At 40.4% G+C, this 25,186-nt stretch overlaps 2 protein-coding genes across 2 annotated transcripts; both read left to right on the top strand.

The window, feature by feature from the left end:
* The first annotated feature begins 1,966 nt into the window (after positions 1 to 1,966).
* LOC311021418 (transmembrane protein 26-like) lies at positions 1,967 to 10,533 on the top strand. The gene is made up of 6 exons (XM_084021978.1): positions 1,967 to 2,389; positions 3,059 to 3,155; positions 3,355 to 3,429; positions 6,230 to 6,438; positions 6,605 to 6,684; positions 7,922 to 10,533. The coding sequence occupies exons 1-6, from the start codon at positions 2,196 to 2,198 to the stop codon at positions 8,212 to 8,214; spliced, it is 948 nt and encodes a 315-aa protein (XP_083878104.1). The 5' UTR covers positions 1,967 to 2,195; the 3' UTR covers positions 8,215 to 10,533.
* A 1,593-nt stretch (positions 10,534 to 12,126) lies between these two features.
* perp (p53 apoptosis effector related to pmp22) lies at positions 12,127 to 20,515 on the top strand. The gene is made up of 3 exons (XM_084021842.1): positions 12,127 to 12,447; positions 16,832 to 16,972; positions 19,044 to 20,515. Exons 1-3 carry the CDS (start codon positions 12,243 to 12,245, stop codon positions 19,253 to 19,255), a joined length of 558 nt encoding a protein of 185 aa, XP_083877968.1. The 5' UTR covers positions 12,127 to 12,242; the 3' UTR covers positions 19,256 to 20,515.
* Positions 20,516 to 25,186: the final 4,671 nt, after the last annotated feature.

Here is a 25,186-nt window from a genome sequence, read left to right as displayed (position 1 = left end):
CATGGTATTCACTTCCGGTGTTTGTTAACACATTGTGAAGTTACACTGAAATAAAACAATTCCACAGAAGCATTCAACTTTGAATTGCAATTCAATATTTATACCTTGTGGTATTAGCACTTAAACGGCCTCCACGTGATTTCTCAGCAATAAAGCAGAACTACACTGGAGAACAAGCAGCCTACTAGCCATTCTCCTTCATCTTCAACAGCAGAGGAAGTTCATGTTGTTGTTCCTGGGGATTGAGCATTATGTGTTGCTGCCCTCTCCTGTACATTCTCAGTTTTTTTTCCCTTTTTTATGACACTTGTATTGGCGTGGCCCGTACAGGCCCGAAGGTAGTGAGTGTGCGTAAATTTCCTGAGTGCTGAGGGGTTAATATTGTTTTTATATGGTCAGATGCTTTGTGTTTATGTTAACAACATAGCCAATGTTGTTATGTAAAATTACTCAAGTACAAATTTGAGGTACTTAAATACATGTATTTCAAAGATACTAGTTGCTTTCAGGATTAAGAATTTTAAACTTATATTGATTCACGCTTCATATCGACTGTTTATCACTCAACTGTTTTTGTATTAGCCCTGTTAGCTGTTAGCTAGGTTAGCTGTATTAGCCCTGTTAGCTATGTTAGCTGTATTAGCCAAGTTAGCTGTATTAGCCCTGTTAACTATGTTAGCTGTATTAGCCCTGTTAACTGTATTAGCCCTGTTAGCTATGTTAGCTGTATTAGCCAGGTTAGCTGTATTAGCCCTGTTAGCTATGTTAGCTGTATTAGCCAGGTAGCTGTTAGCTATGTTAGCTGTATTAGCCATGTTAGCTTAGTTAGCTGTAATCTATGTTAGTTGTATTAGCCCTGTTAGCTGTATTGGCCCTGTTAGCTATGTTAGCTGTATTAGCCAGGTAGCTGTTAGCTATGTTAGCTGTATTAGCCATGTTAGCTCAGTTAGCTGTAATCTCTTTTAGTTGTATTAGCCCTGTTAGCTGTTAGCTATGTTAGCTCTTTTAGCCCTGTTAGCTCAGTTAGCTGTAATCTCTGTTAGGTGTGTTAGTTTATGTTAGCCATATACTGACTGTTTAACACTCGACTGTTTTTGTATTAGCCCTGTTAGCTGTTAGCTATGTTAGCTGTATTAGCCCTGTTAGCTATGTTAGCTGTATTAGCCAAATTAGCTGTATTAGCCAAGTTAGCTGTATTAGCCCTGTTAGCTATGTTAGCTGTTTTAGCCCTGTTAGCTCAGTTAGCTGTAATCTCTGTTAGGTGTGTTAGTTTATGCCATATATTGAAATTTTCAGACATGAGCAGATGTTTGAGTATTCCCAGTTTCTGACTTCAAACCCAGCTTCAGGTTCATTACGCCAAATGTAAACAACGACTGGCTAACAATTTAAACATTTTTGGCAATTTTTAACGAATATTTCTGTTTAATGTTTTGGTTTTACTATATGATGCAGTAATATAGTCATAATATAATAATAATAACCCAATAATGTAATATATTATACAATACAATAAATATATATATTCTCTTCTTCCTACGCTTATGATATTCAGTCTTTTATTGCTTAACTCAGTATCTGGGTGACTCATAGCTTTCTAATCTTAAATCTTTGTCTGTCTAGTCATGGTATTCACTTCCGGTGTTTGTTAACACATTGTGAAGTTACACTGAAATAAAACAATTCCACAGAAGCATTCAACTTTGAATTGCAATTCAATATTTATACCTTGTGGTATTAGCACTTAAACGGCCTCCACGTGATTTCTCAGCTATAAAGCAGAACTACACTGGAGAACGAGCAGCCTACTAGTCATTCTCCTTCAACTTCAACAGCAGAGGAAGTTCATGTTGTTGTTCCTGGGGATTGAGCATTATGTGTTGCTGCCCTCTCCTGTACATTCTCAGTTTTTTTTAGTTTTTTAAATTTTTTTTGACGGTACCATGATTTCATCCATAAATCATTGAATGATATCACTGACATACCAGCAGCCTTTGGAGTCCTGCAGCAGCGCCATCCCTCTCTCCGCTGTCCGGTCCCCTGGCAGGTAAAGGCGGACGTGTCTTTCTCTCAAGGCGGGGCTTAAACTTTGGGGACTTTGTTAAAAAAAAAAACGTCTTCCCCACTTCACTGTTGAACCAGCAGCCACGGGCTCTCCGGGAGCTTTACTTTCCAGGAATTACACCGAGCCCAGCATGATTTGCCTCTTCAAGTTCATATCCGCGAGCACCACCAGAGCGTTGTTCATCCTTGTGTCTCTGACCGGCGTCTGGAGGGTGACATGGGTGAAGAAAGACTACAATTACTGGTTCCTCACTTTCCTCCTGCTGCCGCTTGTCGTTGAAATGATAATAACGCTTAAGAACCGTAAGGGAAACGATTACAAATGGTAAGGCGAGATACGCAAACTTGTTTGTAAATTGTGTGCTTTTATGCATGATTTTTTTTGTTTTGTTTTGACATTTTTTAATCCCCTTCCCCCACCGCCCCAAATACCCCGCATCCTGCCTGCTTTTGTTGAACCGGTACTGGGACAGTGAGGATGGGGTGGTAGCCTTTACACTCAAACTGCACCAAACAAAGACTAGAGTTCTTTTGTTCTCAGTGACAGTATTTATTTGAATTTAACACACAATTATAAAAAGAAATGTAAAAAAATGGTCAAAAGCATATTCTTCTATTAAGATCAGACTATCTTGGCATATATTAAACTGAAAGCAAGTGATAATAAAATACCCAATTGTAGGGCTACAGCTATCATTGGAGAAATCTTCAAAAGTCAACAGACAACAGTATAAACCTCAAATATATTATATTTCATATAAGACGAGCAAAAGCAGCAAATCTTCATATTTCAAAAGCTGCAATCAGCACATTTAGGCTTGGCAAATGGTTAAAATTATTAATCGACTGATTGTTTCAGCAATTAAAGCAATTATATTTTTTATAACTTCTAGCTTTGAAATTATATGGTTATTGATGTGTGACACATAATTATGGTTTGTATCACATGTGTCTCTATGAACTTGTGCAGATGAAGTTGTCGGTTGTCTTGCAGGTTTTCGCCGCCTATATTTCTGTTTCTCATCAGTATCATTCCCTCCATTTGGATCCTGGAGCTGCATCACCGGGGGGACAAAGCCAGCAGCAATCAGGTACCAGAAACACAAATACTTAGTGGGTGGGAGGGTCACAACCCGTGCTCTTTGCACATGTTGCTACAGTTGATTATTCATTCATTTATTGATTCCTTCAAATTCTACATTTGCCTTTTAACCTTTTAAGTTTTAACCTTAGTGAAAAGAAATCTGTTAAATTCAGTCTGCAAAATAAGCCTCTTTCAATGTTTTCCAGTGCAAAAAGCTCGACTCGTGGGAGAATGTGCGTAGGGTGATTAACCAGACCCAGGGAAACCTCACAAACCTGCAGGTAAGACTCGATGACTAAAAGACTGATTGAACTCCGCTTGCCTCGAAGAACGTACTCTCTTTTATGATATGCCTACAAAGAACAGACAAACAAGTGTTAATCTGTGAGCTTTAGAGGTGCTGGAAGGCTAGCCAAGCTAGCGGTTCCCCCCCTGCTACAGTCTTTATGCTATATGCCATGCTAACTACTGGATTTTGGGTTGCGCTTAGCTTCATATTGAACAGCCTCATCTAACCCTTAGGAAACTGAAGAAAGAGGTATGGTTATACACCATACCTCCCAAAATCAATATCCTTAACATGGAAATATTCCCAATCTTTAAAATATTGCCTATAGTTCAGTTTTCATGCCATGTTAACAGTGCGTTGCACAGTGTACAGTACAATGTAAAGTGTACAGTGCTTAAGTTTCACTGGGGAAAATTCACAGTAAAGAAGCTAAGGACACTTTAACATATGTTGCCCTGTTTGTTTCTGTTTGTTGTTAGCATATGCGAGTGGGGTTTCATACAGAGTGAATTCAGAAGAGAAAAACATAAACATTATTCCAGATGATTCAGAGGGATCTTCCCGGAAAAAAAGGGCCTGGATTCAGGGAAGAGCCGTCCTTGGTAGAGAACCGAAGCCAAGGTCAGCAGAACTTAAAAGGTCAAGCGGTTTCGGTAATAAGGATGATTGTTGATGTTTGTTGACACACTGCTCTTTTGCATAGAAGATGCCTAAAAACCTACAGCTTAGTTTCATCCGATCTGAAAAGTATCCCCATGTGATACAATCCTGGTTATTTATTTGCCCATTATAATAGTATTTTCTGGCATACTTATGAAACAACATTTATGAAACATCACTTCCACCATCAGTTGGGCTATATTCTGTGGAATTGGTTTCATTTCAGTGTAATTTCACAATGTGTGAAGTGAATACCAGACAAAGACACAGACTAAAGATACAGACAAAGATTTAAGTTTAGAAAGCTATGAGTCACCCAGATACTGAGTTGAGCAATAAAAGACGGATCATATGCCCTTCAAGCAGATGGAGAATAAAAAAGGTTCACAAATTAACACTCGAGGTCAGAGAAACCCTATAAAACAACCAGAAATACTTCCAAAGACCTTGCAAAGTCATTAATAGGAAGAAAAGACTCTCAGATGAACAGGTCAAATATGATCATCAACAGTATCAAAAGCAACATTTAAATCAAGAAGAACAAAATTGTAATGTTCACCTGAGAATGCAAGATGTAGAGCAGCATTGTAAGCAATATTAATTTACTTCAGTAAAATGAGAGGGCAGCGACTTTCTGCCATTAATAACAAACCGAACAGCACTGAAAGCCGATGTGGCCAAGAACAGTAAGAGGGGAGCATTTAAAACGGCTCGTATAAAAGAAGAAAAAAAGCAGCGAAACGCGGCTACACCCTTGAGCCCATGAGAACTAGAATGCTAATATTTGTTGCACAACTGCAAAAGCTGGCTGCACGCCAGATAAACAAAGTCCACATTGTGCAAAAAATAATGGAGTCATTAAAGGGTAACAATTTTTCTTTTTTGTTCATTTGTTTCAATGGGATTCAACAAATCCCATTAAAAATGATTCCATGCCCCAAGCAAAATATTGTCTGTGTGGTCAAAGCTGATCTAGGTTATTTCTCTGTTGTTGCCTGAAAGTACTGAGAGACGAACGAATACATTGTTGGTTTTTTAAAATGTCAAATAGTCCCAGCCTCTTTCTGTAAATGATGACTTATTGGAATTGGAAACATTTGTCAGACCAAATATTACACATACACTGGGAACATCGACTAAGCTGAGAGCTGGATGCACATTAAAGGAAGCATGTAAGAAAATCCCCTTAAAGTGATGGTTCGGATTAAAATGCACCCTAGGTAATTTCCACCATGACATCCAGCCAAACACCCCCTCAGAAGCATTTTTAGCGATGGTCAGCATTGGTCAGGATAGGGCGATCAGCCGAATGGCTTAGTACTAGCACGATGGTACAGTGTGTATATCTCCTAAATTACCCCACTAATAATGCATGGAATGTTACCAAACGTCTGCAGTAGTACAAATAGGTGATAAGTTTGTAAGTACACCAGGAGTTTATTTAATAACACTTGCCTGATAGCTTCTACTGCTAAAGCTACCGCTGTTGCATAGACGGCACTTCCGTGTTTACCCCGCTTCTTCTTCTTCTTCGTTGGTGTTTAATGGCAGTCGGCGTTTACCCAGCTGTTTCCGTGACGTGAGTTTCACGCCAGAGTATGAAAAAGTTTCGCTCATTTTTTATAAATGCTTGTATTATCATGTCAAAACTTGTCAACACGGAACTTGTCACGGAAACAGCTGGGTAAACGCTGACTGCCATTAAACACCAACGAAGAAGAAGAAGAAGTGGGGTAAACACGGAAGTGCCGTCTACGCAACAGCGGTAGCTTTAGCAGTAGAAGCTATCAGGCAAGTGTTCTTTTAAATAAACTCCTGATGTACTTACAAACTTTAAAATGCCTCGTTTTGTGAGTACAGACCCTGTGTGTACTACTGCAGAAGTTTGGTAACATTCCATGCATTATTAGTGGGGAAATTTACGAGATATACACTATGCACCATCGCGCTATTACTAAGCCATTTGGCTGATCTCCCTATCTTGACCAATGCTGACCATCCCTAAAAATGCTTCTGAGGGGGTGTTTGGGTGGATGTCATGGTGGAAATTACCTAGAGTGCATTTTACTCCAAACCCTCACTTTAAGTTATTGACTCATTGAAATAACTTTCCATCTCTCTTGCCTTTCCAGAACTTTAACCAGTTCTTGACGACGGTCTGTTCCAACGACTGGATCCTGGCCCTCCATCAGATCCTGCTCATCCTCCTCATCGTGGGAAAGTGGCTCCTCCCACTGGGAGGTGGCGTCACGCGTGGCGAGCTCTCGCAGCTCCTCCTGATCTTCGTTGGCACCGCAGCAGACATCCTCGAATTTAACAGCGAGACGCTGTCAGATGTCAAGTGGGTGGCTAGTCATGTTTTGCATATAAGTATGGTCACACACACACATACACAACTGAGGCAAAGGTGAACTTATGTACTTTTAAAGTGAAGGGAACTAATCTGGAATAAGCAGCTTCCTGACAATGGAGTGACTCTGACCAGATCCTCTACGTGTCTCCTGCAGAGAGAAGAGTCCTCAGATGGTCTACATCATCCTAGCCGTTTGGACTTGGAGCATGCTGCAGTTCCCGCTACATCTGTCCGGTCAGTGCGTGTTTGTGTCAAAAACCAACTAACTTTGGTGCTCATTAGGCAGTTACAGCCATGTTTTTTTTTCCAGCGTCCAGGCCCGTGCTGGCCTTGTAAGTAAACAGTGAAAAGTAGTTGGAATCACTTGTTCCTTTATCTCTCTATGTTTGGTAAACTATTAACCCCAAAGACACACATATACTCAAAACAGCCTCTTCACAAAAATAAATCACTAACAGGAAGGGTGTACTAGAGGAGTTTGTATAAACCTTAACAGTGTTTAGGAGGAAATCCAGTCTCATTCATTCATTATATAAATAGATTTGGACAAACAAAGTCTCCAGTTCTGAAGTTTAAAGGAAGCCATTATCGGGCGTGGCACAAATAGCAGATGGCTTTCTGCAACTTATTACATGGAGCACAGAAAAGAATGTAAACGCAGCAGCTAATGGATGGGAGGATAAGCAAGAAAAAAAAACGTTCTTCTCGGTAAAGCCAACTCCCAGGAATTATCTCAATTATTCATCAAATTAAATAATGGGTGTTGAGATTCATAATAATAATTCAAGTGTACTTTTACCGTCATAATGCATTAAGAGCACTTAGAGGTTGAATGCAGAGTGTATCGTTGTGTATATTAATGAGCTGCTTTTCCTAAAGTGTGTACAGCGTGTTTTTGTTCGTGTTGGAGCTGCATCCAGTATGTTTGATGCAGTGTAAAAACAGAAAGTGTTGACATACAGGAGGAAACTATTACTCAGGAAAGAATAGGAGAAGATTGTTCTCAAGTACTTCAAGTTCTTGTGTAAAAAAAAAAAATGTACTTAGATAAAAGTAAAACAGTCAGTTAGAATGTACTCTTCCCAAACGTTGCTGTGTCTAATGGTCAGCCTATACATTAGTGGAACAACATCAGCAACATGATCCCTTATGTGCACACCAACAATAAGCTGCTGGTATCACACCCATAATCACACCAGAGTAAATCTAATTCCTTACTAATTATACTTTATTTATTCGAAGTTGGAAACAGCAGAGTAAAGTTATGCCCATTTAGTAGCTGTTCTGAAACTTTCAATGATAGGGCGAGAACAGTGCTTTATGGATTTCTCTAGATAATGATGCTAATTTGCAACCTTTATCCATTGTTAGGCTTTAAGTCAGGTTCAAACAACCAAACAAACATATAGATACAACAGTGTTCTTTTGTCTCTGACATTCTAGTTTTTGCGTGTCTTTATTTTTTTTAAAGTGGTGAACTCCAAGCCAGACAGTGAGGGGGAGCAGGGGGTCCAGGACGTGTCCCTCTTGAAGAAACACAGCACGGACATATGGAACATCATGGAGGCCTTGTTTATCCAAGACGGGCCTTTCCTGGTGGTCAGGCTCACCGTCATGGCCTACTTCAGCGTTATACACCAGATGCTGGTGTTCTTCGCCATCAAGAACTTCCTGGTGGTCATACTGAACCTGTACAGGTTGGATGTTATATGCCAGGACTCCCGCAGTAGAGGTGCCCTGGGCAGCACTATCCCATGTGTTTGACATTGCAGGCCTTCCGGAGTGCACCGTGATCCACTCAGTTAGAACATCCCTATTTATAGTTCCATGGCGTTCACAGTATTAACAACCCCTACCAGAAGTTAAAGTTAAACCTAATCAAGAAAAAAGAGACCAGATGAGCTAAATGTAAGAAATAGGCCCCAATTTGTTACACTAAGGCTAGAATTAACCTTAAAAACATTTTTTCATCCCAGGCGAGCCCCCATTTGTGAAAACTCAAACTCAATTGCTGCAACAAAAATGGTAGACTGGATGATTAAAGGGATAGTTCGGAATTTTGGACATAAGACCTATTTTCCAACTCCGCCGGTGTGTTGGAGACGTTTTCAAGAAATTTCATTCAGTTCTTCTAGTTGCCGAGTTCGCTTGTGCTATGGCTAGCGCAAGTCAATCGTTGTAAATAGGGTGAAAAGCGTTTGGACCTCACGCAAACACCGGGCAGCCCACGGCCCAGCCAACCCACAATTACGCACCACGAACCCGAACCTCTGCTTCGTCCAAGAACCGTAAACCCTCGGACACGTTGCGGGGGATTCCCTCCTGGCACCACCAGTCTCCGTTTGTTCAGTCCCGGTTCTCAGCTCCAGCGGGGGCTATCTCGGTCTCCACAGACGCTCGTTCACGTTCTGCCCTTTGAGCATCCCTCTTGCACAACTCTTCCTCTGTATATTCAGGCTCGTACAGGTACGGTTGGGTTTGGGTGGAAAAAAACTCCTCATCAGAGTCTTCAAAAGTTTCAGTATATTCTCCAAAAGTGTCCATTTCGGTGAGATTGAAGAAGTTAGCACTGCACTCTGCGTCTGTAACAATGACAGCAGGTAAACAAACTATTATAGAACCGGTAACTTATAAGTGCTAGGTGATATCACTCCGCCGCTGCCATAGCCTACTAGGAAGTATGACACGCTGCTTCTGCTGCTGAGACTTACTCCTTAAAAATGCAAGGTTGGTTTTATTTCAAACATTCTATCAACACATATGTACATCGATTATAATTATGTTATAATTGATATGCCTCGGGTGCACTGTGGAGTTGGTATGAATGTTTTATAATGCCATGCTAGCTAGAACCATTGACTAGCGCTAGCCATAGAATAAGCTAACTCGGCAACTAGAAGAACTGAATGAAATGTCTTGAAAACGTGTCCAGACGTCTCCAACACATTGGCTGACTTGGAAAAAAGGTCTAATGTCCAAAATTCCAAACTATCCCTTTAAGTGATAAATAAATATATCTACTGACAAAGTAAAAATAAAACGCGGAAGACAGTAATCAGTAATGTAAGCAATAAGGATGTGTGAACAAAAGAAAAACAGGTAAAAGGCTAAATCCTGGTTTTAATTGTGTATGAAGAGCCTTATAGTTCAGATCCTAACTGGTATGGAATTAAAATAGTAGACAATAATAACCAGGCAGACAGCAAACATTGACTCAGATCAAAAGAAGGAAGTGGAATAGAAAACCATTTTATTTTTTTTATACAGCCCAATTTCCGTAATGATAAAACTGCTTGAGGGGGCTTTACAAGCTGGACAGCATACGAGACCCTCTCTCCTTTTCAACCCTCGTTTCAGATGAGGAAGAAACAAACGGGAACAAATTTTGTAAGTGAAAAAACATCACACGTAAAGAGAAAATGCATGTCGGATGCATGACGTCCCACAGCACCTATAGTGACTGACTTCTGTTTAAGGGACTGGAATGATTTCTAACAGTGTGATGGCATCTTGTTGAGCACAAGAGGCGACGGGGAAACAGGAAGATGGAGAGATATACTAGATTACATAAAGGCTGCGACGTGTCGACTGAAGCTGAGATGGAGGAAGAGCGTCTTAACCCGGACAGGAAGGTTAAAACTGATTGTGAAAACATCTGTGTCCGTGCTAGATAAGGCAAACCATGAATTCTGATATTTTTTGACATTTGAATGGGAAGATATTTTCCAAACTGATGTTATTTTGTCTCGACTGTTATGGTTGGCCAGCTTTGACTGATGGTTATAACATTCTGTACCTTTGAAAATAAAGAGACCGAAGACACTTAAAATTGCACTCAGGTAATCAACTCAGTTTGAGTTGTGTGTTGTGTTTCAGGCCGTAACAGACCTATTATATATATATTTAGGCTTTATAATGCCAAAGAATCAGTATTGTGACTCCCTGGTTTATGTGAAGTGTTGTGTGTGTTGTTTTTCCCAAAGTGGTATTATATCCAGGGTTGCCCAACTATTATTGTTGTCATCATATAGTCATTGTTTTATGTAAATGTTTCTTGTTCTGACATAAAACAATCCATCGTCAGTTGTCTCATATTTATTTGTTATTATTTCAAAAATATGTCCTTAGAATATTACTTTTACACCAGCAGTGGTTTTAATTTCTCACCCCATTATAATTAGGTGTTCTGTGGCGGGTCCTGTCTTATTTCACATTAGCATTTATTTATTCAACCAGTCTTTTCACCCTGCACCTACAACAAGGGCTTCAAGTCCTGCCAGCTATATTAAATAGAAAAATCCTCCCAAACAACAACTATTTGAATCGTCTACATCTACAAACACAGCCGACTGTGGACATCAGGGAATTTAGACCCCCATTTTTTTTCTGGTGACAGACTGTGTGCTCTTACAGGTTTCATTTGAGATATTACATCATGTTTTGTCGAGATATAAGAGCTTGAAGCTGTGAGAAGGAGTCACCTTTATACCAGTAAAATCACTAAGGCTGCTGTCAAAGTGTCATCACGTTACGAAGCACCGGAGATAGCAACATAAAGGGTTTCCAGATTCCTGCCAAAAGTTTTCCCATTATTTGCTGTTTTGATGGATGCATCCACCAAAATCTCCCTCAGGGACATTCTCAAAACCACTCTGCTATGTGTTTCGCCACTCAATCATAAAACAAGACAAACTTTATTGATCCAGTGGGATTATCACAGCAGAGCAATATCCATACACTATATAAAGATCATGAAGTGTGAAAAAAATAAAATAAAAGCCACTAAATACTATATACACCACTAACTGTCACTTTCTTTCTTTAGTTTAGTTCATTTGACACACAGGCTTAGATGCATATTTTTTATTCAGATTTTATTTCACCCATTTTTAACCAGGCAAGACCGGCTGAGATCCACTACCTCCTTTACACGAGAAACCTGGCCATGACAGCAGCAAAACATAGAATAAATACATTAACATGCATGTAATATATATTTTATTTAAAATATTAAAATACTTACGCACAGTGACAAGTACCAAATGATTAATTCGACTTTAAAAAATGTGGTAATAAATAAATGAAATAAATATATCAACAATTAAATAGAAATGCTATAAAGAAATACTTATTTTCTTATAAATAGTAGACTATTCCAATCGTACGCCACAGAATCAAAAGGAAAAAATATCAACTTTGGTACTAAACTTTGGTGAACACGAGTCAGTAACTCAGATGTATGTGGTTAAAAGATAAGCATGTCTCTTCATCATAAATAATTATGTATTTTCTCTCTTTATAACTGAACTATAGGTTTCCTCGTTATGGTGAGCAGTGCCATCTTGTGGTAGCTACATGTACTGCATCATATCTTTAATCTTTCCTCTCACACCCCGCCCACTCACTGCCCACTCCATAGCAACCTGTTGTAATCCCCAACCTAAGAAAATGATCAAATATTATTATTGTTACAAATATTACCGGTGAGGAATCGGGATTCCGGTTAAACAACAGAAGCCGTTTCCCCCCCGGGTGTAATATGACACAGTGAACGGGGCTGGGCCTGATTCCGTGTCTACAGCCCCGACAAGCCCAGCCCTTCAGTTCCCAAAAACAGGTTGCATGACACACTCGGGTGGGGCTTTTTTTTTAACCAGGAGACTCTCCGCACCACACCCACCGACTCACAGACTCTCTCTCTGCGCGAAGACGCACAGGACGCCGCGTAACCGGACCTACAACACGCCTTCGCCCAGTCTTTCTGCCCGCTCCACGCACTCCTCCGCCCGGTCATGTTTCGCTGCGGGATCGCCTACCCCCGGTGCAGGTGGATCGTGCCCCTGCTGCTGCTCTTCGCCATTATTTTCGACATCATCGCCATCGCCGCCACCTCGGGATGGGTCGAGGACGAGGACGCCAAGTCCCACTACGCCAGCATGTGGGACCAGTGCCGAGGCAGGAGCGGAAACTTTGAATGCAAGTCGCTCATGGAGTTCTGTAAGTGTTTCAAGTTGACGCCGCGCGAAACACGATCTAGATCCTAGAAGCAGACGGCATGCCGAGAGGGAGACGCACGAGTTAATACAGACAGCAGCATGATTGGGTGTCACCGGGGTGTAAAATTCAACATTCACATATTGTTACTTGAAGGACTCGACCTCTGACTGCAAACCGAAAACTCCAGGCGGAGAAGGGGGGAGGAGGGCTGAGGCCTGCAACAGCCTCGGCCGGTCAGGCGGACTGAACTTTGCTCTTCACTATGATTCACTCGCTTGTTATCATTCCCAGCCCGAGCAAATACAGGAGATAAGAGGGTGGTTTCATGTAGGTGTTTCATGTATAAACATCTAAATACAGCCTCTATATATGTGTGGCCCAGCATCACACAGTGTTTGAATTGTTCCAACAAGAGAAAACTAGAGAAAAGAGAAATAAATAGAAACCTACTGGATACTGGCCTTTAGTGCAAAAAAAATACAACTTAATAAAATATTTAAATTTGACAGTATATGCCAGTCAGAATACTTTAAATCCCAAAGTCTTAAAGTTGTCCCAGATTGAGATACACAACAGCTGAGTAACCTGTGGCTTCTTCTCCTAAAACCTTCCACTTCCAGGAAATACGGCACATTTTCCTCTTCAGTCTGATTTTTAATATCGCTGTGACGTGATATGAACTGCAGACCAGATCCTATCAGAACCATTCAATAACACGCTGGATAAAATCTTATGGAACTGTGACAGTGGAGGTTTTAACTATTATTTATTTGTACAGGCTAGAAAGCAGAACATATGTTCAACCGCCACACCTACATTTGATTTACCTCATCGACATCAATACTTTACTAATCCAGTACCAGTTTAACTACAATGACTACTTCTAATACCACTATAATAAAACCTCCCAGGTGTTTGTGGAGACTTGTAAAGGGAGTTGAACCGAGTTGAGCTTTAAAATAATTGAATTCAAATAAAACATCTATATTGGTTTGCTGGGGTCAAACGTTTCAATGCACAAACTCACACTAGCACCTCCAGGCAGGTTTAGACTGTTAGTTTCCAGGAGAAGCAGGATTGAGGATGTCTGTTAACACAAGCATGGCTGTTTAACTGTTAATGAGATGTTCCTTCAGTACAGAAGTTCAACCCAAACACTCTGAGACGGTGTTGAACAATGCGTGTGAACAGAGCAGACCTCTGTTCTCTTACTGCCTCCTGCTCAGGTTGGATTTGTGTTATTCCACACACACACACACTCGCCAACAGAGACGGCGTTGTTGCTATTAGATTGTTGGTAGAGAAAACGTACACATGTTCCCAGAGACTGCGGTATCACCGCGTCCATCAGAGGTCTAATGGCCTGAATTCCTGAGCATGTTGGGGTCTCTCAGGATGGCTGCTGGAAACGCTGCATTGTTTTAAGTCCTGACTGCGTAACCTGAGAGCAAGCCTGTCAGATGCTGACGGGAGTGAAGGGGAGCCTTTGTTAACCTCTGACAAGCCCGTCCGTCAGAGTGTCAATCATCTCATGTGGTGCAACGGGCTGCAACCATCCTGATAATGATATATACTCTTTAAGCCTTTAAGCCTTTTTATAGTGATGGTTTCTCCTCAAATGTGAGAATTTGCCAAACATCCGCCGCCGCCGCTGCTGCTGCTGCTGCCTTGTCCAGCTCTCAGCAGGACTGAAGTAGTTGAACAAAAGACGACCACCGCTGCCAGAAACTTCCTGGCCGGGTCTCTGATACATTTTAGCCCTGAGGTTGCTTTGGAGCATTCTTGACTCTGCTCTTAAGTTCGGTGAACTGAAAAGCGAGGAAACAAACATGAGCAGCACAGTCGGTACATGCGGATGTAGGACGTAATGGATGTTGGCATCGGACCAAGCAGACTCGGTGTACGTGTGTTCGCTGGAACTACAGGAATAAACATGTTTTGGTTTGAGTGTGTCATGGGCAAAAAGCATGAGATGTAACGTAGATAATTACTGGGATGATATCGCGTCATATCATCATATCCTGTACAGTTGGGACTCTTTCACAGTAACAAACTGTTACCAGAGCACAGTAAATGTATTTTATTGTATTTGCTGGATTAAGATTTCTTTAAACAAAAATCCTGAAATTGTACAATAAGCCACAATATATTGAAATCACAATGTAAAATATAAAAAAATGTTAAACTAAACATTATATTCATAATCAATGAATCTTCATTGATAATTTTGTCTAGAAAATGTCGAAGCATTGTCGAATCCCTTATTTTATCCCAAAGCTAATCAGTTTACTGTCACGTGTAAGAAATCCTCACATAGGAGAGGCTGAAACTAGAGGAAAACATTGGTTGGTGTGTTCCCAGCACCGAGAGCTGCCGGCTAGTCTCCCATCAAGAAATCCTCTCAAGGAAAGCACAGGGCGTCGAGATTTGATAGATAGTGTTTTTGTTTTTGTTTCTTTCAAAAAAACCTCCTTAGTTGTAGAACAAACCTATTTGTCACGGCGGAGGCATTGAGCACTGTATGTGGGAGAGTCGCTGTGAGTTTTTATTTTTCTGATAGGATCCATTAGGTAGAGCTGTTCTTCTTTCTACGTAGTCACAGTTAAAGAGTGAGTTTCGATCAGAAGGAGCACAGAATGTTGAACAGCTGGATGGCATTAAGGATGAGTAACAGGGACAGGCACACGCCCTGACAGGCCTGAAGACACGGCACAACAATGTCACACCGTACGACTCATACTGTAAATATATATATGAAGTCAACAAGTAGAGCTCATGCACATTTCACATTCACACTGTCTCGTATGTGCTTGAAGAAAATTTAAATTAACTCTCTATAGTTTATAAACCCAAAAAGATGCACTTTTAACATATATATATACATACACACACACAGAGCAGATAATGAATCATCACACTGTCGTAAAACCACAGAATGCTGGAATGCTAAGATAATGTATGTGCAGCATATTGTTTTGGGAGAACAGCGACCTTGTGCTTTCAACAGAAGCTCCCACTAAATCTTCCGTGAGGTTTCACGACACGACTTCCATTAAATGATTGTTTTTCAGCCATAGCTAAGATGCTCAGTGGGAAAGGCTGTCGTTATTTACGTTATGTCGTGTTCTGATGGACGATATCATTTTGTGGAGGGATAATTAAAACAAACCGTAAAGGAGGCTGTAGTTTTTGCCCTTCTCTAATACACAGAATCATGAAGTGACATTAGTGTGACATTACGACACAGTTCAGTAGGTTGTACCACCTGCGACTTCATTGGGAGAAATTGAACCAGTCGAACTGGTCTGGTGTGTGTGTGTGTGTGTGTGTGTGTGTGTGTGTGTGTGTGTGTGTGTGTGTGTGTGTGTGTGTGTGTGTGTGTGTGTGTGTGTGTGTGTGTGTGTGTGTGTGTGTGTGTGTGTGTGTGTGTGTGTGTGTGTGTGTGTGTGTGTGTGTGTCTCAGATATACCTCAGGCTGAGGCAGGTGGGGCTCGACCTGAACATACAGGCAGGTGTGAATAATTTAGGGTGTTGGCCGATCCAGTAACAGTGGACTCACTGGGTGTAACTTCATGTTTGAAATGCACCCATGCTTGGCTGTATGACATCCGTGCAGCATGCAGGGTTTTTACTGTGTGAAGCCTGTTTGCGACGCTAATTGAAATGTGTCGGGTTTTTGTTTTTTAAGGCATGAGATCTTAACACAGCAGCAAGTTCCCCACTGAAACACATTTACTCACCCTTCTGTCTCATATAATGGTTTGTACAAAGAGTGCAGTGGCTTGTACTTCGGGCCCAGAGATCCACCACCTCGCTCGATGGGAGTTGCCTTGTTTCAGACCGTATCAGCGCTGCATGTTTCTCATAATTATAGCTGCCGTGTCTGCTGAATATCACAGGCTGTCATAGAGAGGGAAAGGGTTGCTGAGGGTGTGGCGGCGGTGTGTGTGTGTGGCGAGTTTCTCTCTCCATATCAGCTTGAGTCTCGCTTACGTGAGTTCATGCTGTTGGTGGCGAGAGAGACTATCAGAGCTGTAACAAAGACTGAAGACCACGTGGACACATTGCAACACCAGATGATTCAATTAAATGGAAAATAAATGCTATGTGAACATGTTTATAAGTGATGCACTCACCCTAAAATCATCCTTAGTTTCCTCAGATATTTTCTGAAACACAATGTTGCATAAACACAGAGCCCACCATTCTTGATTGTATTTTTAAGAGAATATAAACTGAACTGTAAATGAAAACGCTTCCTGAAGAATTCACTCATAGCTTTGAGCTCACAGTAATAAACTAAATGAATCTCAGAAAGCAGCCCGATGCTGTAAGCTGTTTAGCTGTGTGAGTAACCAAATGCACGTTTGTGTTGATGTTCCAGCTTGGGCTCAGGCGGTGGCTGCTCTGATGATCATCGGCCTCCTCATCCTCATCATCGCCTTCATCGTCTCCTGTGTGGCTCTGTGCTGCACACTCAACCTCAGCCTCCTGCCGCTCATAGGAGGCATGTTGATCGTCGTCGGTAAGATGCTCACACAAACGCACTCACAGGAACGTTATGTCGGAATAACCATGTTAATATTAGACCTTACTGCACTTACAGAAGACCAACTGATATCCATCCTCAGAGGACATGTTCATGCTTACATGTCATGAGTTAAGAAATTAACCTTCAATTACTGGGAACAGCCTCAATGGTTGCTTTCAAGTGTCAGTCTACCTGAAGCACACAAACACTTTCAAATGGAGGTATTAAGCCTGAGTTTTGATCTATAACCGTCTTACTGTGGACAGTTTTGTTGAAACTAATCTTTTTCCTGAAGAAATAATAATAATGATAATAATACATTTTATTTAAAGGCACCTTTTTTGGCTCTCAGGACAATACAATGCTAATATTAATTTACAATCAAAGAGATAAAACCAAGTCTCTTCACAGCAGGTCTGGAGATTACATGATTACATGATTCCTAGACAGACATGTTGTTTTTGAATTATTAATTTAAAATAATGGAATGTTTGAGCCACTCAAACACAATTCATTGTGCAGATATCTCAACACCTGAGTAATGTGCATTAACGTGCAATAATTATTTGATAAAGCACTTAATTGTGATTGATATGCCACTTATTTTTACTTCTTCTTTTATCTTTCTTTGTATTGCTACGTTCTGTGTGTGGTGTGTGAGTGTGCGTGCCTGTGTGGAAATTAAAAAAGTACCATCTCAGGAGCTGCACAGCAAATATCGTTGTACAATAAGTACAATGATAATTAAGATATATTCTGTTTTAATGGTAACACCAAAACTATCTAAAAAAATGTGGCTGGGTATTGTTGCTTTGCTATACTGCTATAATACCTAATATGAAAACAATACCTCACTTTGAAGAATATAAACACATTTGGCATTATGATTTGAATGAATAAATATCGGATTGAAGAATCAGTAAAAACACTGGTTTAAATATTTGTTGCTAGAAACACATGTTGATTGAACCAAAAAAAGGAATGAATTGCCCACAGCAGTGTCCTAGTGTGACTTTTTAAAGCTACTATTAAAAATGTAAATTGATTTTACAAGACCATGTGGTAGGCAGTTTTGTGTCTAATGCTGGTCATTTCATTTGACAAATGAATACTAAGTTGGCGACAGTCTGAGTGTGAGACATCGAGGTGAGGCAGACGGGCAGACAAAGGTTAATGGAATGTGTAAGAACAGAGACGTGAAAGGGGAAGTCTGATTCAAGATTTCATATTAAGAAAGGATAGAGTTGAGGAAAATTCCAAAGAAAAGTTGTCAACAATAATTTGTGAAGGTTTTGACGTAGGAAGGAGGCGTAAAGAGACAAAAGGAGTGGAGGAAGCGGAGAGAGTTCTCAGGAAGGAGGGGAAGGCGAGGTTTTCTGGTAACCATGGGAACGGCTGGTTCAGTCTGTTTATGTGACTCACCCCACAGGCAGTCTGAGACACACACACACACACACATTCACACGATGACACGTCTTTACACTGACAGGTGAAACAGACAGCCACAACTCACAGGTGTTTCAAACGTGCCAGAGGGAGGCGAAGGTATTGTTTGTATTGACTTTACAAAGACATTTGGCACAAAATAACTCCGTCTGGGCAGATATTGCAGTATCCTCCTGTAGTGGTTTCATCTCACTAGCACCATAATTATTGGATTATTAGTTTGGGCCTCATTCATTTAAAAGAAATAAAAAAACAAACCCACTTTTGCAGTTTTCACAAAGATCCTGACATTCACCAGTGTGTTGTTGTATGGGATTTGTTATTAGGTAAGAACAGAATCGGGAGTGTGACTTGAGTGCTGACATGTTTTTAAAATATAATGGGTTAATGCATTTTATTTCATTCTAAAGTTGTGTAATATAGGATTTAAGAAATCGCTGTCACCACTGTCTGGGGAATGAATTGTGAGGCAACCGTCAGCGTTTCGGTGATCTGACTCACTTTGATGCGACAAATATCAAGATGTTGATGTATGACGCTCATGTGAAGGTTCCACTTCCTGCTGCCTGTGTCGCTGCATGGCTGACTGTAAGGTCCCCCTCTGTCTGTCTCTCCGCAGTGATCCTCCAGATCATCGCTCTGATCATCTACCCCGTCAAATTCAACGAGCTGATCTTCGAGGGCAACTATTATTACACCTGGGCCTACGGCTTCGGCTGGGGCGCCACCATCCTCAGCATCGGGTGTGCCATCCTCTTCTGCTGCCTGCCGCGCTACGAGGACGAGCTCTACGGCCTGGCCAAGACCAAATACATTTATTCCTCCGCTTAAAGACCCAAGCTCCTCACACAACCCAGTTACAGACATTTCCACCTTCCACTCGCAGCTGAATCTGTGCAGGCCATTGAACAGTTTCACACTTTCACCATTTCACCAAAGATCCTAGATGGCTGAGTTCACTTAGATTTGGTTCGGCAGTGGAAAACCACCCTCCTCTACCATCCAAGAGCGATGTCTGGAAGTGGACTGTGATTGGATGTCGCATCTGCTTTTAATGCACGGACCTCTATTTTAGATTAAGTCAGCATTACCACGGTGTTTTTTCCCATTCTGCATATGAGTATATGGTCTCATCTGTTCCTGTCATTCTCAATGCAAGACCACCCAAGTGCACTTAACGTAAGGACGTTTAGGGATTATGTGTAAAGCATAGCTTTAGCCCAATTTAGTTTAACATCAACCTTGGTATTCAGACTAAAATTTGCACAGGATGCAAAAGTAATCATTAATTAATCATTTGGTTTTGTTCCCATGTGTTATTCCTTTTTCTCTGTGCGTCTTTTATTCTGTATGTGGTTTTTGCGTGAGGTAAGAAGGAAGCAGGGGCATGGAGTCGGAAGCTGAATGTAGTCTGTATGTGGAAATGTAGTTTTAAAGTCGTGTTTGCACCTTTTTAATGCATTTGTTTTAATTATAATTCTTAACTGCTGTTTGCCTCTAGAGTTTTTATTCTTACTTACTAACAAAGGGGTATAACTGTGGGACTTTGCTGTGCTGTCTATACTATACTTATATTACACTTGATGAGTATGACACAGAGTGCGATGGCTGATTGACATGGCTGCAGATGTTCCTTCTTGGCCACTAAACTGAAGAATATTTAGATTAATTCCCTTTGAGCCTGGTAATTAACCCCTCTGGAGAATGAAAAGTGTTTTTAGTGTGCCTTAGCTTCTTCGTTGTGTTGCTGAAAGTCCTATCAAACTAGTTGGTTTGCTTTTACTGACACACTCCTAAGCAACCGCTACATTCCTGTGCAGGCCGAGACCAAATTCGTGCAAGAACACGTTATAATGTTTTATTACATGAAAGAAAAAATAAATTAATAGTCAATATCCATAACCATGATTTTACTTCCAGGCATGAATCTCATCGTTTGTCCTTGTATGGGTATATAATAGAGAATGTCTTGCAACATTCATCCACTTCTGTGAATCACTCAGCTGTTCTTCTGCTGTACTATAAATTGATTATTTTTGGTAGTCTTGAGTATTTTATGCAATAAAACCTTTCTTTTTTTTGAAGCTGTTACATTTTGTGATAATCCTTTTTTTTTTTTTTACAACGTAGTGACAATATTGATGTTAGGAGGGATAGAGACGGTGAGAGTTTGTCTAATTTTTCATAATCCTTCCTCCCATTTGCAGTAAAGATGATCTATGTTAGTTTCAAAAAACTGGTTGTGCAACTTTAAGTTGTTTCTTTAAAATGTCAGCGAAGGCAAATAGCGTTCCCGCCTCAGCGTTTGTACCTGGACTCATACACAAAGAAGCAGGTTTGACTCATGCATTACGAGGTGTGCACACCCAGGGGGACACACCCTGGGACGGGCCTGTGGGAGAATTTGACTTTGCTCAGCGTGTCTTGACAGCTCTGGTTTCTCTGTGAAAGGGTGGAGAGAGAGAACTGACATGAGGGTGAGGAATACAGTGTGAGGGAGAGGAGGACAGACGGTAAATGGAAGACTGGGAGAGAACAAGTTTGGAGTTGAAAAGGGAAAATATAACAAGCAAGATCAAGATGGTCATAAAGTGGGTACTATACTTTTTCCACATGTTCTTTTCGAGTCCTGTCTCCTTTTACTGAAAGGCAGAAAACCGGTGCTCCTTTGTCGTCTATAAACATTGACATGTCCAAGCATGTAGCACCTCTAGGTATACAATATTGTCCCTATTATATTCCCCACAAAAGAAGGACAAAAAACCCCACCATAAATACTTCCCGAAACCACTTCAAACACAAGTATTTACATTATATTTCCCCGAGCTACGGGACTACAAAAACGGATCTGAATGACATTAAGTGAGTTATAACAGCAGTGGAAGAAGTACTCAGATTCTTTACTGAAGTAAAGAATCTGAGTATTTCTGAGTATCAAAAATATTTCTGTCTTCAAAATGTAAAAGTGAAGAAGTATTATGTACTAAATGTACTTGAAGTATTGAATGTACTCACTCGGGCTCCAGATTTATACATTATTATGACATAATTATGTTGTTAATAAAACTGATGCCTTGGTGCATAAGTATTTTATGATTGTAGCTGGTGCAATGAGGTAGGACAGAATAAAATAACTTAAGTTCTGCAACACAGTTTCATTTAACAAAAAAGATCTGTTTTTTAGTCTGTTTTTGTAAAAAAAAAAAAAAAAATAGTAATAGTAACACCTTTTTGGCCCTCATAACATCGTTTAAATTAAAACACCTGGTTTAATCTTTAAGAATGTGTTGTATTGCATACGCTTCTCATATTTTTTTTTTCCATGTGAAATCTTAATTTGAAAAATACCAAGCAACTGACTTCCACTGGTATATAGTATATGGTAAAAATGTTCACTCTCATTGTGAAGATATGACAAATGTCCATCAGGTCGCTACCTCAGACAGATGTTTGACTCAGTTGGTGTTTGCTTTCCATTTGTCTGCGTTTCTGCATGAATTCCACTAGAGGTCAGGCTTCATCAATAAGTCAGCTTCCACCTGTCCAACCCACATTGTGTTCCCTCTCCAGGTTAACTTGAACTTAAAGAGGTGACTGTCAAATAGTGCATATATAATACAATGACACAATGTGAAGTCAGCATCTACAGCGGCCCCTACTGATGAAACACATGTAACGTTGTGGACTATTAAGACATATTTTTGTTCTTTTGATTTTATAGTGGAGAGAGACACAGAAAAGTGCCACGCTTGCACAGGTTAATATGTGGCATTTACACGAGCCGAGTCACAAGATCACAGCCTAATTTTATCACGCTGCACATGTGCTGCATGAGCTGTATGAAGAAGTGCGGTAGCATGACTGCCTGTTATTTTTTTGCGGTAAAGGTTATGATCAGTCAAAGTCTCAGTGACTCATATTCTTCTTTTAGCGTGTTTGTGAACGTCTTGCTGGTAACCTCTGCTTCCTTTATTATAGAGTCAAATGCAAATAACTGAGGAAGGGACTCTTTCCGTGCTCTCTATCATGAGATGTTTTATTAAGCCGCCAAGGCAGGCAAATGTTGAGAAGATTTGATTATTATTTTTGGATGTTTTAACTGAAGACAGGAGCATATTGTTAGTTAGCCTTTGTGGCCTCTATGGGCCTCTCTTACATTGCAATGTTCTGCTCAGAATGTAAATGAGCATTACTTCATCTAGTGTAGGTGGAGCCAGAGGGCCTTAGAGGGCTACAATAGCCATATACATAGAAACTGGAGTTACAATACATAACTAATGTTCTTTATCATATGCATGAAAGAGCTGTAGGGTTAAGTGCAAAGCTGATGTAGTCTATGCCCCCACTGTGACACCCAGATCCTCAAGCAGACAACATACACCAGTTCACGTAAGTGTAAATGCTACGCATAATAAGGAGGGGAGACACCGGCTGTGCAACATGTCAGCCTTGCGTCGAGTCAGGAAAGGCTCAGATCTTGCAGATAGAGGCGGATGAAAGGGCAAAGAGAAGCTCAGGATGCCACTATCATCCCTCTGAGGAGGGCCACGGACGAGGGTAAAGCCCTTGTGTAGTATTGCGGAGGCTCCACTCCCACTCAACTGTAGGCTTGTGCATGTGACATATTGAGACAAAGTGGGCACTGGGCAGTCCGTGAGATACTGCTTCTCCACAGAAAAGAGTTTCATAAGGCTTTGGGTGTAAATGAGAGATTTGGCTATTTTAAATGATGATGATTTAAAAGATGTCCTGTGTTTATTGTTATGCACCAATCGACACATCAAATTTCTTTTCAAACATGCTTGGCAATAAACCCTTTCTGATTTTGATTCATAAGGCCCTGTGCCTCTGTCTTCTCTAATAGAAAGGCAGGATGGTGAGACAGACATCGTACATACTGTAGGTCACTCACTCTCTAAGCCGATGTCTGCGTGAGGAGGACGGCTGTCTTAAAAGAGATTTTAGCTATTGGCTCATATATATATATATATATATATATATATATATATATATATATATATATATATATATATATATAGTTTTATTATAGTTATATATATAGTTTTATATTTTATTCATTAACAATGTATTGAATTGTATAAACCTATAGTTTTCTGTGTGGAATCTTAACTAAAGTTTTCAAATGAATGCATTGGTGTATAAAGTACAATATATGGCTCTTTTTTATAATTATAGAGTGTAAAGTGAGTTAAAATGAAATACAACTTGTACTTGAGTAAATGTACTTTGTTTAATTCCAACACTGCAAAAAAGTCTTGTAAAAGCAAAAATGTAATATCCAAATTTGAGAATAAACTTTCTAAATCTTTCCAGGTTTAAGGACATTTTCTGTAGGTATGATGTGAGATACGTATAATAACTTTATTGATACTTGAGGGGAACTCTGAGGTCTTAAAAAGATCCCTCGCACATTATTTTTTTCTCAGAATGTGTCTGGACAGTGAGGAACTTAGAGGATTGCTCATATTGAACTACCTGGTGATTTGGAACAACATAGTGGGCCAAATATCCGTTCTGGGGTTTTCCATGTGCTGATGACTGCGGTGCTTGTTTTCATCGCTTCCACAACAAGCGAGTATTGATCATCCCATCCTGTGATACAGACAACATGTGAGTCAGATCATTTTTCAAGTGTCCAAAAAACTCATTAAATGCTGAGTCATGGGCCTTTGTGAAAACCATACAGGTGAAATTGACCATACAATACGTGCTAAATGTCAGTGTAAGCAAGGCTGTAACCTGCATGAGCTGGAAGGAGTGATGCTGGTTTCCAGAGGGAAGAGAAGGGAAAGAGAAAGTGAAGCGTGAATCAGTAACCTACAGGTCTTAAAGAAAACAACAGGGAGAGAAGACAAAGTGTTCTTTGACAGCAATAAATCTGGATATTTGCCCTCAGTGTAAATACAACACAAAGTTTTACCTCTGATTTATTTCACAGTGAAGTTAAAAGCCAGACTACAGAAGTTACCATGGTCTGTCTCACTGTAACATTTTTTTAGCTCTGAAAATGTTTTTGGTCAACTAAGGAAAAAATCAAAATCAAATGACTGGAAGACATCACCTTACTTTTTTTAACTGGATTTAATTAATCTGAATTTGATTAATTAATTGAAAAATTGATTAACATATTATTATACACAGAACTGAAAATTAATAATGTATTGCAGCCCTTTACTGAATTCATTGTAAAATCAATTCAGGCCATCTAAATGTATCATGCAAGTGGACCGCGACATTTGGAACAAAAGTAGAGTCGTGACCGCTTTTCTGTTGCAGCTTCTGTACTAGACCGAAGTAAACAGCTTGTGAGCTTTGCCCCGGACCAACGGCTCACTGATAATACAACTCGCTAACCACCATAACCCAGAGATGCACCAAGGAGGATGTAACACATGCAGAATGATCTGATTGAAACACTGTGTGGGCTGTGCACTTGAATTTGCAAGACAAAATAAATATGATAATTAACTCCCTGGCTAACTATTGAAAGAAAGAGAGGAGCAGATAGTTGGATGCATCTTGCATCAACAGAGCCCACCCACATCTGCATCTGAAGTGTCCTGTTGAACACAATTTCCTAACAGTGAATAGGGTAGCACACCATCATTGCAATACCTGCAAGCCTTCAATCACCTAGTCAGAGTCTACTTATGATCTGGCGGGGAGTTTTTCTTTCGCTTTCCTGACTCGGTTGCTGAGGCTGGTCTCACTGCAGGCTAATGATTTATATCCAAGGATGTC

This window comes from Eutrigla gurnardus, assembly GCF_963514095.1.
Source record: "Eutrigla gurnardus genome assembly, chromosome: 11".
Taxonomy (NCBI): domain Eukaryota; kingdom Metazoa; phylum Chordata; class Actinopteri; order Perciformes; family Triglidae; genus Eutrigla; species Eutrigla gurnardus.
The sequence above is the reverse complement of the archived record's forward strand: the minus strand, read 5'-3'. Positions and strand labels throughout refer to the sequence as shown.

Bases quoted from the DNA above. Each gene is read 5' to 3' on its own strand.
- LOC311021418 (XM_084021978.1), top strand. From the start codon at position 2,196: ATGATTTGCCTCTTCAAGTTCATATCCGCGAGCACCACCAGAGCGTTG. The intron at 3,156-3,354 runs GTACCAGAAACA...AATGTTTTCCAG, and splicing joins ACAAAGCCAGCAGCAATCAG to TGCAAAAAGCTCGACTCGTG. The intron at 3,430-6,229 runs GTAAGACTCGAT...TTGCCTTTCCAG, and splicing joins GAAACCTCACAAACCTGCAG to AACTTTAACCAGTTCTTGAC.
- perp (XM_084021842.1), top strand. From the start codon at position 12,243: ATGTTTCGCTGCGGGATCGCCTACCCCCGGTGCAGGTGGATCGTGCCC. The intron at 12,448-16,831 runs GTAAGTGTTTCA...TTGATGTTCCAG, and splicing joins CAAGTCGCTCATGGAGTTCT to CTTGGGCTCAGGCGGTGGCT. The intron at 16,973-19,043 runs GTAAGATGCTCA...GTCTCTCCGCAG, and splicing joins AGGCATGTTGATCGTCGTCG to TGATCCTCCAGATCATCGCT.